Raw genomic sequence first — 16,818 nt, 5'->3', positions numbered from 1 at the left:
CAGCCCCTCTGGAAAACAGTGCGGAGGTTCCTCAGGAAAATAACAATAGAACTCCCCGATGACCCAGCAATAGCACTGCTAGGAATTTACCCAAGGGATACAGAAATGCTGAGGCATAGGAGCACATGTACCCCAATGTTCATGGCGGCACTCTCAACAATAGCCAAAACATGGAAAAAGCCTAAGTGTCCATCAACAGACGAATGGATCAAGAAGATGTGGTTTATCTATACGATGGAAAACTACATGGCAATGAGAAAGAATGAAACCTGGCCATGTGTAGCAACATGGATGGACCTTGAGGGTGTTATGCTGAGCGAATTAAGTCAGGCAGAGAAGGACAAATACCATATGTTTGCACGTATAGGAGGATTAGGAGGAACTTAACGGAGGACCATGGGGGAGAAGAAGTGGGGAAATGGTGGGGGAAAGGGGGAGAGGCAAACCATGAGAGACTTGAATGCTGAGAACAAACTGAAGGCTGATGGGGGTGGGGGGGATGGGAAGGGGGGAGATGGGCATGGAGGAGGGCACTTGTGGAGATGAGCACTGGGTGTTATATGGAAACCAATTTGACAATAAACTATTTGTAAAAAAAAAAAAATGAAATATCTGAGTTTGACTTTTATGGATAAGCTAAGGAACTAAGGAGTATAACTGTAAACTGTTGGCTCTACTGTACCTCAAAGCAGAAAAATTACTTTAAAATACATTTTAATTGAAAACTAGTACTCCAGGGGTGCCTGGGTGGCTCAGTCGGTTGAGCATCCGACTTCAGCTCAGGTCATGATCTCGCAGTTCGTGGGTTCAAGCCCCACGTAGGGCTCTGTGCTGACAGCTAGCTCAGAGCCTGGAGCCTGTTTCGGACTCTGTGTTTCCCCTCTCTCTCTGACCCTCCCCTGTTCACGCTGTCTCTCTCTCTCTCTCTCAGAAATAAAATTAAAAAAACATTAAAAATTTTATTAAAAAAAAAAGAAAACTAGTATTCCATAGTTGGAATATACTGATATAAGATTCATAGCCATCTCTGCAATAATGAAGATATATATGAGAACTATATTTCACTATAATCTCTCAGTATTTTAATAACTTAGACTTTTACTACTTCTTGCCTATATCCTTTGTATTTATCTGGTTAGTAAAATGTTCCATCAAAAATGAATTCTGTATCAAAAATCTTCTTAAATATAAACACAAAGAGGAAGTGCATAAAATAGTTTTAAAACAAATAAATTACTATACATAAAAGGCTTTGCTTTTCTTCCTAATACTGAAATGCCAGTGGGAAAAACAATTCTACTGCTTTTTAGATGAAATAACTTTTCCACAAAAATTATGAAAATTTTCTCAGCACTACATTAAACTGTTGAATGAATGCAATCACTATGGTGTTGGACAGACTAAACACTGATTAAATATTTGTAAGATAACTGCTTTTAGCTCTTCAAACTCTCTACCAACCACCACCCAACTTAAAGCAAACCAAGATGCCAAGAACTGCGTCTGTAAATATTCAAATCTCTACCAACCTTCTCTAAGAATCAAAATACTCAACTCCAAGTAGTTAATTTACTCAGCATGTATATGATGAGCTCTATATGTCAGCTAGAAATTGGAAACAATGGTATCAACAGATGATACTATCCCTATACCCATTTCATGAAATATAAAATTTTAAATGGAAATGAACGCTCTAAAGAACAAGGACACAGCTCAGAGACCGTCTACTGCAAAAAATCTATGCTATACGTAGGCAAAAAATATCTACAATATCAGCACAAGGAGCAACAGGCACCATGCTAAGAACTGATTAAAGCACATTGCAGATCCTACCATTTTATCTTCACTGTATTCTTTGAGATAAAAACTACTATCATCCCCATTTTATAGATGACAAAACTCAGAGAATTCAAGTAACTTGCCCAAGTCAAAGTTACTAAGTGCCTAAGCTGATCCAGAGAATCACCTGTCTCCAGAGTGTATGCTATTAACCGCTGTACTGCTTACACTACCTTTCTTAGCCCAAAGTTCTCCATAAATACAACCAGCACATACATGACAGGTAGCCTGGACTGTGGCAACCTGAGTAAGAGGTGACAGGAGCCAAATGTAGACAATTCCTCAGGCAAAGTGCAGCCTTTTACTTACCCACCCACCTCTTTCCCCACACGAAGGAGTAGGGCTGGGCTAGTATGTGCCTGGACAAAAAAAACAATCTTCATCAATCCCCTCACTTGCTTTCTCAACATGACCTGAAAAGATGAGACTTAACAAGAGCATCTGGTTTTTATCAATCAGGTCATCTGCCTTCAATTGGAAAAAGATAAGATTGAAGACTAATCCCATTGGTCCCAAACATGATCTCCAACTCAAAGATCACAGTACACAGTAAGCATCAGTGACTCAACATGGAGGGAGAAGAGAGAAAAGAGGCTGTCATATACACAACTGACTGGAATTGAGTTTCCATAAATAAACTGATACATCTATGTCCTGTTGGTTTTTGGCAACAGTTAACAAATCCACTTAAAATACAAAGGACTGGGGCGCCTGAGTGGCTCAGTCGGTTGAGCGTCCGACTTCGACTCAGGTCATGATCTCGTGGTTCATGTGTTCGGGCCCTGCATCCGGCTCTGTGCTGACAGCTAGCTCAGAGCCTGGAGCCTCTCTTCGGATTCTGTGTCTCCCTCTCTCTCTCTGACCCTCCCGAGCTTGTGCTGTCTCTCTCTCTCTCTCTCAAAAATAAGTAAAACATAAAAAATTTAAAAATTAAAAAAAAATTAAAATAAAAAGGACAGTTTCTTCAACAAATGATCCTGAGACAACTGCCTTTCCACCTATAAAGAAGGAATCAGGAACCCCACCTCTCACCATACAGAGAAGTTAACTAGATAAACGATCTAAGCTAAAACCAGAAAACTCCTAGAAGAAAACACAGAGGTAAATCTTGGATTTAATCATGGGTTCTTAGACATGACTCCAAAGTAGCAATAGTAACAACTAACAAAAGAAAAAAGTAGATTTTGGGTGTTGTCAAAATCACAAACTTTTAAAATGAACCAAAATTCTAAGTACATGACATAAAACTCTTACAAAAAAAACACAGCAGAAAAGCTTTGTAACACTGAATTTGACAATGAAATCTTGAATATGACACCAAAAAACAAAGGCAACATAAGTAAAAACAGATAAATTGAATGTTACCAAAATTTAAAACTTCTGCACATCAAAGGATACAATCAACAGAGTGAAAAGGCTACCTTTTTGTAATGCATGTATCTGATGAGGTAATATTCGGAATATATCAAGAACCTCTATAACTCAAAGTAACAACAATCCAATTTAAAACTGAGCAAAGGACTTCTGCTGGGAATTTAAAATGGTGGAACCATGATGGTAAACAGCATGGCAGTGCCTCAAAACTTATAAATGGAATTACCCAATGATCTAATAATTCCACTTCTGGATAGATATCCAAAAGACTTGAAAGCAGGGTCTCAAAGAGATAATTTGTACAATCATGTTCACAGAAGCATTAATTCACAAGAGCCGGAAAAAAACCAGAAGCAATGAAATACGCAACAGGTAAATGGAGAAACAAAATGTAGCATGTCCATAAAACAGAATATTATTTAGTCTTGAAGAAATTTCAAGACATGCCACACATGCCTTCAGCAATCTTGAAGACATGTTTGACATGTGTCAACAACAACATTGAGGTCATTATGCTGAATACAAAAATACAGCCTATGCTTCCACTTACATGAGGTTATCTAGAGTAGTCAAACTTAAAGAAACAAAGCAGAAAGATGGTTATTAGGGAATAAGGGACAGTGTAAATGCTATTTAATAGATACAGAGACTTAGTTTTATAAACTGAAAAAGTTCTAGAGATTGGTTTCACAACAATGTAAATATATTTAACCTACTAAGCTGCACAATTAACAATGGTTGAAATGGTCAATTTTATATGTGTATTAATTATATTGCAATGTTAAAAATTTCTTGAATCCGCTGTATTTCTATATATGGGCAACAATTATGAATTTGAATTTTTAAGAGTTTACATTTTAACATATTTACACTATTGTACAATAGCAACAAAAAAAACTGAAATAGGGTATAATCTGACAAATGACGTGAAAGGCCTATACACTGAAACTATAAAACACAGGAGGGAAATTTTAAAGAAGATATAACATAAATGGAGAGATACCTCTTTCATGAATGTGAAGATTCAATGTTGTTTTCAATTCTTCCTAAACTCATCTTCAGAATCAACACAATCCCAATGAAAATATAAGAAGGGATTTTTTGCTTGTAAAAACAGAAAATCTGATCCCAGAATTCTCAAATGCGAAGGACACAGAATAGCCAAACAATTTTAAAAAGAGAACAAGGGTAGAAGCCTAATAGTACTTGTTTCTAGTATTATTATATACCTCTAACAATACAGATTAAGTGGTATTGATCTATAGATATATAATGAAACAGAATAAGAAGCCAGAATAGACATATATGGATAGCTGAATTTTCGCTAAAGTGCAACTTTAGCAAATAAGAAATTCTTCAACAAATGATGCAAAAGTTATCCATACAAAAAAGAGAACTTCCATCCATATTTTGCACCATATTAAAAAATAATTCAAAATGGTTATAAACCTAATTGTAAAATCTAAAAACAGAAGGAAATCCTTGTGATATCGAGTTAGGCAAGATTTCTTACATATAAACCAAAACCAATCCATAAAAGAACAAATTGATAAATTTCATAAAAATTAAACATTCTGCTCTTCTAAAAAAATTTTAATGTTTATTTTTGAGAGAGAGAGAGCGAGAGAGCGCACGCACACAAGCAGGGAAAGGGCAGAGAGAGGGAGACACAGAATCCAAAGCAGGCTCCAGGCTCCAGACTCCAAGCTCTCAGCACAAAGCTGGATGCTAGGCTTGAATTCAAAAACCTTGAGATCATGACCTGAGCCAAAGTCGGACACTTAACCTGACAGAGCCACCCAGACACACCAAACACTGCTCTTCTAAAAGCACAGCTTGAAAGAAAATATTTGCAAAGTATATATCTGATAAAGGACTTACATACCAAATCTATAAAGAACTCTCAAAAATTGTAAGATAAACAACCTAACAAAAACAACAATAAAAATAGGCAAAAGACTTCAACAGACACTTCAAAGAGAAGATATAAAGATGGCAAATAAGTTTATGGAAAGATGTTGAATATCATTAGCCATGGGGATGTGCAAATTAAAAACACAATAAAAACAATTAAAATACAGATATATTACAGGGGCTAAAACTGACTAAGTTTTGAAGATGTAGATGAAGTGGAACTGTCACAGTGCCAGTGACAATGTAAAACTGTACAATAACTTTAGAGAATGGTTTGGCAGTTTTCTTTAAAAGTTAAACAATGCACCTACCATACGATTCAGCCATTCCACTCTACGTATTTACTTAAAAGTATATCCCATCCAAAGATTGGTAGACAAATGCTCAGAGCAACTTTATTTGTACTAGCCAAGCTTTAGTGATAAAGCAGATGTTCACCAACAGCTGAGTGGATAAACAAATTGTGGTACAATACATCCATACAACGGAACACTACTCAGCAACAAAAGAGAATGCACTGATTTATACAACACGGATAAATCTCAGTTTATACTGAGTTTAAAAAAAAGTGAAAGTAAAAAGTATATACTAGAAAATTAAAAGTCATATATAGTGACAGTAAGTGGATAAATGGTTGCCTGTGGAGTAGGTGGAGATATGGTGTAAAACGGGCACAAGGAAACTACTGGAAGTGATGGATACATTCACAGTCTTGATTGTGGTAATGATTTCACAAGTGTATACACATGTCAAAATACAAATCTGTATACTCTAAACATACAGAGTTGTTACTATGTCAATTATATTTCAATAAAGCTACTTTTAAAAGACAAGCAAATACAGAACTGTCGTATTAAAAAGTCAAGCAGGGGTGCCTGGGTGGTTAAGTCAGTTAAACATCAGACTCTTGATTTTGGCTCAGGTCATGATCTCACAGTGAGGCTCTACACCCAGCTGGAGAACATAGATATGGAAGTGACACTAGACAGAAAGTACAATCAGGAAAGATGCATAATTTGGGGTACCAGCATACAACATGAATGTATAATATTAAAGGCATTCATTCACCTGCTTTCCAAGCCACCACACATTCCATAAGAGCACCAGTGTCTGAACTCTGCCTCCTACCCATGCTAGTCATCTCATTAAGTACAGCAAGCATCAAGAAAATTCACGGTCAGTATTTACCGCAGTTTATCAATACTGACTTCATGTACCCTCACAGACAAGGAAAAGACTGGGCAGGAATCAGCGTGTGCCCAAATTAGCAGGTTAACATCAGGGTCCCAGAGGAGAAGAAACCAGGGAATTAACAGTCTAGGTTTCCTTGAGTAAACTTCTTTGAGTAAACATCCTTCTAAAGCTCCAGCTCTAACCACATAAAATGATCAACCTTTTTTTTTTTTTAGTTTATTTAGAGAGAGAAAAAAAGAGAGCATGTGCAAGAGATCAGAGGAAAGAGAGAAGTAGAGAGAATCCCAAGCAGGCTCTGCACTGTCAGCACTGAGCCCCACACAGGGCTCCAACCAACAAACTGTGAAAGCATGAGCTGAGCCAAAATCAAGGGTTGGACACTCAATCGACTGAGCCACCCTTGTGCCCCAAAATTATGAGGTTTAATTTTTAGTAAATGACTGACAGTCAGGAATCACATATACATTCTGACCATTCATGCCAAAAATACTGAGAAACAGTAACAGCTAGTATTAACTGAGAACTGACTAGGTACAAGGCTGCAGTAACCCTTGCAATCCTCTGGGGTAAACACTATTATTAATTTGGAAGCGTTATGTAACCTGCACAGGTAACAAAAGGTAGGAACTGGGATTCCAAGCATGCTGACCTAATCACTATGCTGTAATGCTTCAACCTGCTTGGTTATTTTTTTTATCCTAAAAGCCAAGTAGAACCCATGAAAAAAACTTAAGGACAGCAGTAATTATCACACTAATCAACATGGTGGAGGGAAGACTTATGGTGAGGTAAGCAAGGGTCCCAAGAGATAAGTCAAACTCTAAGTCAAAAATGCTGAGGAACTGAACCATAGGGATGCAGAGGAAGCCAACAACCTAAAATCTTTGCCTGGTAAAGTTAGCTAGACTTGGCAATGTATTGGATGTTGTTAAGTGCAGCAAGAGATGAGGGAAGCTGCCTCCCATGTTACTAGCTTGGCCGCTGATGAGTAATTATGGTCTGTCCATTCAGACACAGGCGGATCCGGCGGTTTGGTTTGGTCGAAGGGCAGGAAGAGGTCTCCTTTTCAAAAAATCAAAACCAAAACGAGAAAAACCAATTCTCTGGAATTTCCTCCCACCATGAAGATAAACCTCCCTTTCCAGAAATCTTGTCTTTGAAATGAGGAACACCTAATGCTTTTTCAAAAATGAGACTCCCTTGAGCAAGGAGGGTCCTTCAACATTTCTAAGTTCTCCTTTAATGGATGAGGCACCGAGAGGCAGGGCCGCGTCAGGACCGGTTCTCCAGCACCAACACCGAAACCAGCTCTACGGCCTCCTTTCTCCTTCACCCATCCCCCCAATTCTATTCCTGGACACTCGTATCACCAATTAATAATCATTTAGCGTTTCTTAAAAGCAAATACAGGTATGTAGGCTAAAAATCTGTAAAGTAAACTCTGCAAAAAAAAAAAAAAGTCGACTGCATATATTTAACTTTCCTAAAATCTCTGGTTTTCTTTGGAAAAACGTTTCTTTCGTGTTAGTTTCTACTCACTGTAACGTTTCTAAATTTCCTGCCTAAATAGAGCAAAAACAACCAGCGTCCTTAAGAAAGACTGGCGCCCCATGCTTGCTGTTTATTCCCCCCCCCCCCCCGTAACGAGCCGGAGCGCCGCGGAGCCCGCGGGCCCTCCCGCAGCCGGGCCGATGAAACCAGCGCCCGGGCTGCCCCCCGACCGCGGCGGGAACCCGGGGGGCGGGCGGCGCGAGCGTTCCCGGCCGGCAGGCCGCCACACGCCCGAGGGGCCGGGCCAGGAGCTGCACCACGGAAGCGGAACCGCCTGTCACTCGTCTAGAAGTTCCCGAAAGGACTAAGCCACTTCTCGGGGCCCAGCGCACAGCGCTCTCTCTCCGAGACAACAAACCACCTGGAGGTCTGTCGGGCGAGGCGCAGGGGTGGCCCCGGAAAGGACGGGCGGCCCGCGAGCCGGGCCCCAGCGGCCTGTCCAGCTCACCCCGGCCCCAGCCCCCGGGCCCCGCACCCCGGCCCCGCCCAGGCTCCCCGCGCTGCGCCCGCTCTCACCGAGAGGCCGCCGGCGGCCTGCGCGCCCGGGCGCTTCTCCGGCATGGCTCCCGCTGCGGGCTCCGACGCCGCCGCGTCCTCCGGCTGCCGCGGCGGCTCGGCACTCATGCCGCGGCCATGCCCGCGCGGGTGCGGGGTGCTCCGGGACGACGGCGACGCCGCGGACGCGGCGGCGGCGGGGCCCGCGCCCTCATGGGCTCCGTGGCCCGCGGCGGCCTTCGGGCTGGGCGGCGGCGCCAGCGGCGACGCCGAGGGCTGTAAGGGCGGCTGAGGCCGGAGCCACCGAGGAGGCCAGGCCCGGAGCTCAACTGCACAGGCCGCCGGCCGCACCCGCCGCAACGACCGCGACGCTCCAGGCGGCCAGCAGCGTCGGGGGCGGCCCGGGACGGTCAGGACGCCCCGCCCCGCGCCCCAGCTCCCGCCTCGCGCTCGGCGCCCGCGCCGAGGCCTCCGGCAGCGCCCCGCCCGCCTCAGGCCCCGCCTCCACGCCTCGGAAGCCGCCGGGGCGTCCGCGCGGGCTGCGCGCCGGAAGTGTGTCATCGCCCACGGCGGCCGCCGCAGAACTGTCTCCTGAAACACGGTTCAGTCTGGGAAGTGACTTAGATGCGCGAGTGTTCTGTGATTTCGGCACTTGTGGAACGGTTCCTGGTGTCCTTTTCAGGCACGGAAACGGACACGTTCTGACACGGAAAGACACCCCCCCCCCCAACCACCATCCTGGAGTCCAGAACTGCGGAAGCAGTCACAGATGCACTGTGACTAAGATAGTCTCTCCCCGCGAAATCCGAACAAGTTGAGGGAGAGCCCAGTCAGGCTGTGGGGTGCAGGAGAAGGACAATATTAGGAGACGTGCGGGCCCCTGCCCCAGTCTCAGGCCCCTGATGGCTCCAGCACGGCGGGTGTGCACGGATTACTTAGCAGCAGAGAACTTAGCGCGTGAAGTATCTAGGTAAGGTGATGATGTACACAAGTGAGCTAACACGAATCCGGGCTTCGTAAATACTACTATCATCATCACTGACGTTCAGGAACCTTATGAGATGCCACCTCCGACTCTGCGGGTGCCAACCCAAGCTTCAAAAGGAAAGTGATTTGGTAGTTACAAAGCTAAGGTAACAAACAGGACCAGTGCACCAATTTGGAGTACTGATAACTCTCAGTATTTTTTCCTGCTTAGATGGTTGAACATTCAGTGCCTCCTTGAGAGAAGACTAGTACCTTGAAACCCTGAAGACCTTATGTCTTCCTCCTCATTAGGGCCAGATAGACTTAACCGAGAATGAAGTAAGTAACATCAGTCCACTACTGATTTACATCTTGTGTTATTACTGTGAGAATTAATAAAAGGAAACGAAGGGAGAGCTCTCATGCCCTATCCCTTCGGTCAACTGTAGACCCAACAGAGAGAGACCCACCTTGCAAGTCCACGGTGCTTTAGCTACTCGTTACTCTCCCAGCAGGAGGAAGAAAGGTTCTTCTTTCCCAAGCTCCAGTGAAAAGTCATTATACTTCAAACTCCTCCTTCACTCCAACGAATGTTTTGTTTGTCACAGCTTTCCCAACTTCCTCTGCAAGAGAACATTCCTTTATTCTTGGGGCTTGTCTATGGTTTTGCCACTAGCTTGCTTGCTTGCTGTGAATTGTAGTTCACAGATATTTCTGAATAAACCCATCTTTGCTGGTAAGGTAACTGGCAGTTTTATTTTTAAAATTTAAAGTTCCAAACAGTGCATGCACAATCCAAAATATATTTGTGTGCTCTGACATACTGTATACACTGGCTTAGGTCCCTCCCAGGCCTTGAGCTACTATAACCTTGGTGTCTTAGCTCAGGCTGCCGTAACAAATACCATAGACTGGATGACTTAAACAACAGTCAGGTTCTGATGACAGCTCTTTTTCCTGGCTTACAGATGGCCTCCTTACTGCGTCCTCACAAGGACAAGCTCTCTGGTTTCTCTTATAAGGGCATGGGTCCCATCATGAACAACCTGCCTTCATGATCTTATCTAAAGCTAACTGCCTCTTAAAGGCCTATGTCCAAATCGCATCACATTGGAGGTTAGGACTTCAACACACAAATTTTTGGGAGAACACAATTCAGTCTGTAGCACTTGGCCTACAAAGTTACAGCTTAATTTACACTTCTGTTTAGACATTGCTTCCTAAAGCGCATTGATGTCCAAAATTAGCTTGTCCTGAAAGAACGCTATTCTTTTCTTGATCTCAAGCAATCAACCTGGATTGCTCCTTAATGCAGGGGCTGTACTGCCACTTGGCTTAATCGAAGACACTTTAGTTCACAATAGGAGACTGATCAAATTTTAGAAGTCACCAGCATTGAATTCAGAGTAAGAAATTTCCCGAAAATATCTTAGGCAGGTTGTCACCTAACCTCTACTTAAACATAGCCAGAGAAGAGATGTGTTAAACACACCCAATTCACTTACTGATAGCTCCACTATCCTTCTATTGAGTTAAAGACTACTTGCCTCTATCAGCCATGCTTTTATCCTGCTTCTGCCTTCTTTGTCTATATAAAAATGTCTAAATGCAATTGTTTAAAATGCTAAGATAAACCTGCATCTTTCCTGATTATCCTCCAAATGCATACCAGTTTGTGAAAATCCCAGTTGAGATGCATTGGCAGAAATATAACATGGTAAATAGTACTTGATGATAGCACTGTGAGGTGGCCCCTTGATCTGGGCAGTCATAAAAGTAATTTTTAAGAGGTGAATTGTATAATTGCATTATGTTGACAATTATACCATAGGATTTAAATAGACCCTTGTCCTAACCTCTTAATTGATTCTGCAATAATCAAGGTCAAAGACCTGGGAATCCAGAGATGCCTAGGTGGCTCTGTAGGTTAAGCATTCGATTTCAGCTCAGGTCATGATCTCACTGTTCCCCAGCTCGAGCCCCGCGTCAGGCTCTGTGCTGACAGCTCAGAGCCTGGATCATGTTTCAGATTTCTTTGTCTCCCTCTCTCTCTGCCCCTCACCCACTCACACTCTGTCTCTCTTTCAAAAATAAATAAGCATTTTTTTGAAATTAAAAGAAAAGACCTGGGAGTCCACATAATTTAATCCAACATCCTAGGCTCTAGGAAAGTAATGGTGCTCACGGAAAGATACATGTGTTACCTTGTTTCATCCAAGAGTGGTTTAGATATCTTCAGTTGTTTGAATTCATATTATTAATGAAAAGATGCTCCTCAGGATGTTCATAGGTATGCAAGAGGAAGAGTGTTCCCCTGGTAGGAAATCACTTTGTGTGTTAAATAATTACAAAATTAAAATGTTTTCTTTTTTGTTGCCATTTTTCCTCTAGTTTTATTTATTTTTTAATTTTTTTAAATGTTTATTTATTGAGAGAGAGAGAGAGAGAGAGAGAGCAAGAGCTGTGGAGGGGCATAGAGAGAGGGAGAGAGAAATCCCAAGCAGGCTCCATGCTGTCAGCACAGGGCCTGATGTGGGGCTCGAACCCACCACCTGTGAGATCATGATCTGAGCCGAAACCAAGAGTTAGACACTTAACTGAGTCACCCAGGCTCCTCTCCTCTACTTTTAATATGCTGATGCATATGATGATATTTCCAAGGAGAAAATACAGTAAGCAGTGTTCCTCAAACATTTTTATTCTTGAAACACCAATTAATATCTTGTAGATGTGTAGGGAAATGTAGATTTGGGAAATGCTGCTTTTTTCCTTATCGATTTTTATTTTTTTATTTTTTAAATTTTTTAAAAATTTATTTCTGAGAGAGAGAGAGAGAGAGAGAGCATGAGCAGGGGAGGGTCAGAGAGAGAGGGAGATACAGAATCTGAAACAAGCTTCAGGCTCCGAGCTAGCTGTCAGCACAGAGCCCTACACGGCACTCAAACCCACGAACAGTGAGATCATGACCTGAGCCGAAGTCAGCTGCTTAACTGACTGAGCCACCCAGGCACCCCTCTTTACTGATTTTTTTTTCTTTACTGATTTTTAAAGATGCACATGAACATGAAATATGCATACAATACTGCAACATAGAAAGACTGTAAAAACAATAATGTGTTTGATCTTTTTAAAAACATTAATTTGAAAAAGAATGGGGGCACCTGGGTGCCTCACTTGGTTAAGTGTCCAACTCTTGATTTCCACTCAGGTCATGATCTCATGTTTTGTGAGTTCAAGCTCTGTGCCAGGCTCGGCACTGACAGAGTGCAGGGATTCTCTCTCTCTCTCTCTCTCTCTCTCTCTCTCTCTCTCTCTCAGACCATCTTAGAATTCTACGTACCAAACACTTCTTTAGAGCAAGGAACTTCTCTCTTTTATCTTTGTAGTCCCATGGCCTGGCTCAGTGCCCAGAACATAGGAGAAACTCTATAAATGCTTGTAGAAGAAATTAAACCAGGATAATACTGTTTCAAACAGGGTGTATTTAGGAAAGAAGGGCCCCTAGTATGGATTGGAAGTCTTTCCTACTTCATTTTATTGGACTCATACAGTATATTGTATGTTGCTAATCCTATTTTGTAAGGCAGAAACATTCATAAGGGGGCTCCTGGGTGGCTCAGTCAGTTAAGCGTCAGACTCTTGATTTCAGCTCAGGTCATGATCTCACTATTGTGAGATCGAGCCCCATGAGCATGGAGCCTGCTTGCAATTCTCTCTCTGCCTTTCCCTTGCTCATGCTCTCTCTCTCAAAATAAATAAGCTTAAAAAAGAAATGTTCATAGGTACAACTGGAACTAGTAACCATCCAAGGAATTGTGTACAAGGGTTAGGATGCAATCTCTTGTTCTTTCCTAGTATGTCTGTATAAAGTTTTAGAACTTTAGCTAGAATTATTAGTTAAGGTGCATGTGGATTAGATATTTAATATTTTTTTTATTTTTTTTTTTTATGTATTTCTAGGAGAGAGAGAGAGAGAGAGAGAGAGAGACAGCGTGAGCAGGGGAGGGTCAGAGAGAGAGGGAGTCACAGACTGAAACAGGCTCCAGGCTCTGAGCTGGCAGTCAGCACAGACCCCGACGCGGGGCTCGAACCCACGAACCGCGAGATCATGACCTAAGCGAAAGTCGGACGCTTAACCGACTAGGCCACCCAGGCGCCCCCAACCAATAGTTTTCTAAACAAAAAGGAAAATACATGCATGATGACATGCTATTTGATTATAATGATTATATTGTTCATGAGCTGTAGTATCACTTCCTGATTCCTGGGTCCAAAACCCAGAAAATTTTTGTAGGTCATTTTCTTAAGATACACTCACAGTAGAGTTGTTCTAGAGGGAGCAGTGATTTCTGAAGTTTATTTTTTCTTTACTGTAGCATCCACTGAAAAATTTGCTGTAACATTGATAGGATGTATAGAACATGGTGTAATTCTACTAAGGCTGATCTTAAAATCAGTACAAGATAATGGTGCCATTATAATGTTTGTAGGAGTGCTGACAACACTGATTCCATCTTTGTCCCTACCTCTTGTTTATGTTTGTACAGTGACCTCCCTCAGGGATATGTGTTCTAGGCCCTTTGGAGGTTAATATATGCCCTGACCAGAAGGCAGGAGGTCTTGTCTGACCTTCCCTAAATTTCTTTACGTAACTAGTAGAGAATAAATAGTTTCTCTCCTTCCCTTCTGGCACACAGATGGCACCCCTTTAGATAACCAGCAGAAAGAGATACCTATGTTCTTTTCCTCCCTCCCCTCTGGTACACATGGCACCACTAAACTTGCTCTGTAAAAGCAACCTGTGGATTAAGGTCTGGACTTGGCAGAGAATAGCTGCACAGCACCTGGATTGTCATCTGCCTGATTCCCAGCCCCACCCCCAACTGCTCTCACTACATTACCCTGAAGAAAACTGTGTAAATGATATGGGGTGTCTTGCTTCATTTTTTGGTCTTCAAAGTCTGGAGGATATTTTACTGCTCCTCCTCCACCTTCTAACAATTGTTAATGATCGATATTGCCATGTCAGAGCAAAATATATAGTTCTTTTTCCTAAGAGAAGGAATATAAAAGTTTATTCAGTTTGATTACATATTTTTGTTGTTGTTTTTTTCCATTTAAATGAATCAATCATGCTGTCTTAAGGCTAAATTTTAAGACCGAGGTAAATTTAATATTGCATTATACTAAAATCAAAGAATTTAGTGACTTAGTTTGCTTTTGGGGGTCCTGAAGACCACACTCAGGTCCAGGTTTTTCTAGAAGGACTTGGAATTCAGAAAAGTGTTATAGAACAGTGTCATCAAGGTGGCAGATTAAGAAGTCCCAACACTTGTCATCCAATGAAAACAACAATGTAACAACTACTTACCAATGAAAATAGCTCTGGGAGAGTTCTGGAGCACAGTGAAGCCACGGGAATGCAATGGAACAAAACAAAATAAAACAACAACCTGAGAATGTCTGCATAGAAAAGCACTGGAAGCATTTTAACTGTATCATCCCGCATCTCAGCACCAAGAGGGATCCCCTCAGCTATAAGTAACGCTGCTGTGGAAAAGGAGCACAGGAGAACCTCAGCATTCTTTGCCAATGAAGACTGTGCCAGTCCTTGGTGTGCCATGTTCACTTGCTGCCTTGGCTGCCAAGGACACCTCTACAGTGTTCACTGATGCTAATCTCAGCTGACAGAGCTGCTAGGGTCCATGCTACTGCCCTCTCCCAGAGCTGGAGTTGCCAAATCCCACTTAGCCAGCACCCTCAAACCCAGCTGTAGGTGAAGGTCTTTGCCCAATAAAGCTTGTCCATAAAGTCTGGAAGAGGGGACTTCTTCAAATGCACAGTTGTCAATGTAAGGCTCTCAGAAACACAAAATAAATCAAGGAAAAAAGAAATAATCAATGAAAGAAAATAATTTTTTCAGTTAGAATCCCCAATGGAAATCTACTAATTTCCTGACAAAGAATTCAAAATAATTGTTTTAAAGAAGGGCACTTGTGGGGATGAGCACTGAGTGTTATATGGAAACCAACTTGACAATAAACTATTTAAAAAAAAAGTTCCATGAGCATAAAAATGAACACAGACAGACAACTCAACAAAATCAGGAAAACAATACATGAGTAAAATGAGTTCCACAAAGAGACAGAACTTGTAAAAGAGGACTACGATAGAAATTCTTGGGGCGCCTGGGTGGCTTAGTCGGTTAAGCGTCCGACTTTCGCTTAGGTCATGATCTCGCGGTTCATGGGTTCGAGCCCCGCGTCGGGCTCTGTACTGACAGCTAGCTCAGAGCCTGGAGCCTGTTTCAGAGTCTGTGTCTCCCTCTCTCTCTGACCCTCCCCTGCTCACTCTCTCTCTCTCTCTCCTAGAAATTAAAAAAAAAAAAAAATTAACAAAAAGACATTCTTGTGCTGAAGAATATATTTGAAAGAAATAAAAAACACAATAGCTTCAATAGCAGACTCAATCAAGAAGAAAGAATCTTCAAACTCAAAGATCATTTGGAAGTATCCAATCAGAAGGGGGTGGGGTGAAAAACAGAGAAGAAAATCTGCAAGATTAATGGGAAACCATCAACAAAATCAATGTATGAATTATGGGATATGCAATATATTTTAGAAGAAATAATGGATGAAAATTTCCCAAATCTTGGGAGGGAAATAGACATCCAGATTAAGGAGGCTGAAAAGTTCCCAAACAGGATAAATACAAAGGAGAGAACATGGAGATACCTTATAATCAAATTGCCAAAAATCAATGACAAAAATAGTATTTTGAAAGCAGCAAGACAAAAGCCACTTATCGCAAATAAACTCTTTTAATATTATCAGTGAATTTCTTTTTTTTAAACAAAGATGGTCAATTTATTTAATAGCAATTAAATTATCTTTTTGTATAATTAGATTATATTTATTTTTTAATAGTTTATTGTCAAGTTGGTTTCCATATAGCACCCAGTGTTCATCCCCACAAGTGAATTTCTCAGCACAAACCTTGCAAGCCAGGAGAGTAGGAAGATATATTCAAAGCACTCAAAGAAAAAACTGCCAACCAAGAATAACTATACCCAGCAAAATTTTCCTTTGAAAATGAAGGATGATAAAGACATTCCTAGACCAAAAAACAAAACAAAACAAATAAACAAAAAAAACCTGAGGGAGTTTAACACCACTAGACCTGCTTTACAAGAACTACTTGAAGGAGTCTTCAAATTGAAATGAAAACATGCTTAGGATGCCTGGGTGGTTCAGTTGGTTGAGCATCTGACTTTTGATTTTGGCTCAGGTTGTGATCCCAGGGTCATGCAATTGAGCCTTGTATCAAGCTCCTTGCTGAGTATGGAGCCTGCTTAAGATTCTCATTTCCTCTCGAAAGAAAAAGAAAGAAAGAAAGAAAGAAAGAAAGAAAGAAAGAAAGAAAGAAAGAAAGAAAGAAAGAAAGAGAGAGAGAGAGAGAGAGAGAGAGAGAGAGAGAGAGAGAGAG

The 16,818-nt window shown here is 41.7% G+C and overlaps 1 protein-coding gene across 1 annotated transcript in view; it reads right to left on the bottom strand.

Annotated features, from left to right (window-relative positions):
* MFSD14B (major facilitator superfamily domain containing 14B) overlaps positions 1-8,858 on the bottom strand; it is a 68,974-nt gene extending 60,116 nt beyond the window's left edge. The window contains exon 1 of the mRNA XM_039216451.1: positions 8,389-8,858. Coding sequence (XP_039072382.1) covers positions 8,389-8,496 — 108 coding nt within the window. The 5' untranslated portion in view covers positions 8,497-8,858. The remainder of the gene's footprint in view (positions 1-8,388) is intronic.
* Positions 8,859-16,818: the final 7,960 nt, after the last annotated feature.

This window comes from Hyaena hyaena, unplaced genomic scaffold (assembly GCF_003009895.1).
Source record: "Hyaena hyaena isolate Hyena2069 unplaced genomic scaffold, ASM300989v1 scaffold_634, whole genome shotgun sequence".
NCBI lineage: Eukaryota > Metazoa > Chordata > Mammalia > Carnivora > Hyaenidae > Hyaena > Hyaena hyaena.
This window is presented reverse-complemented; position numbering and strand designations above follow the sequence as displayed.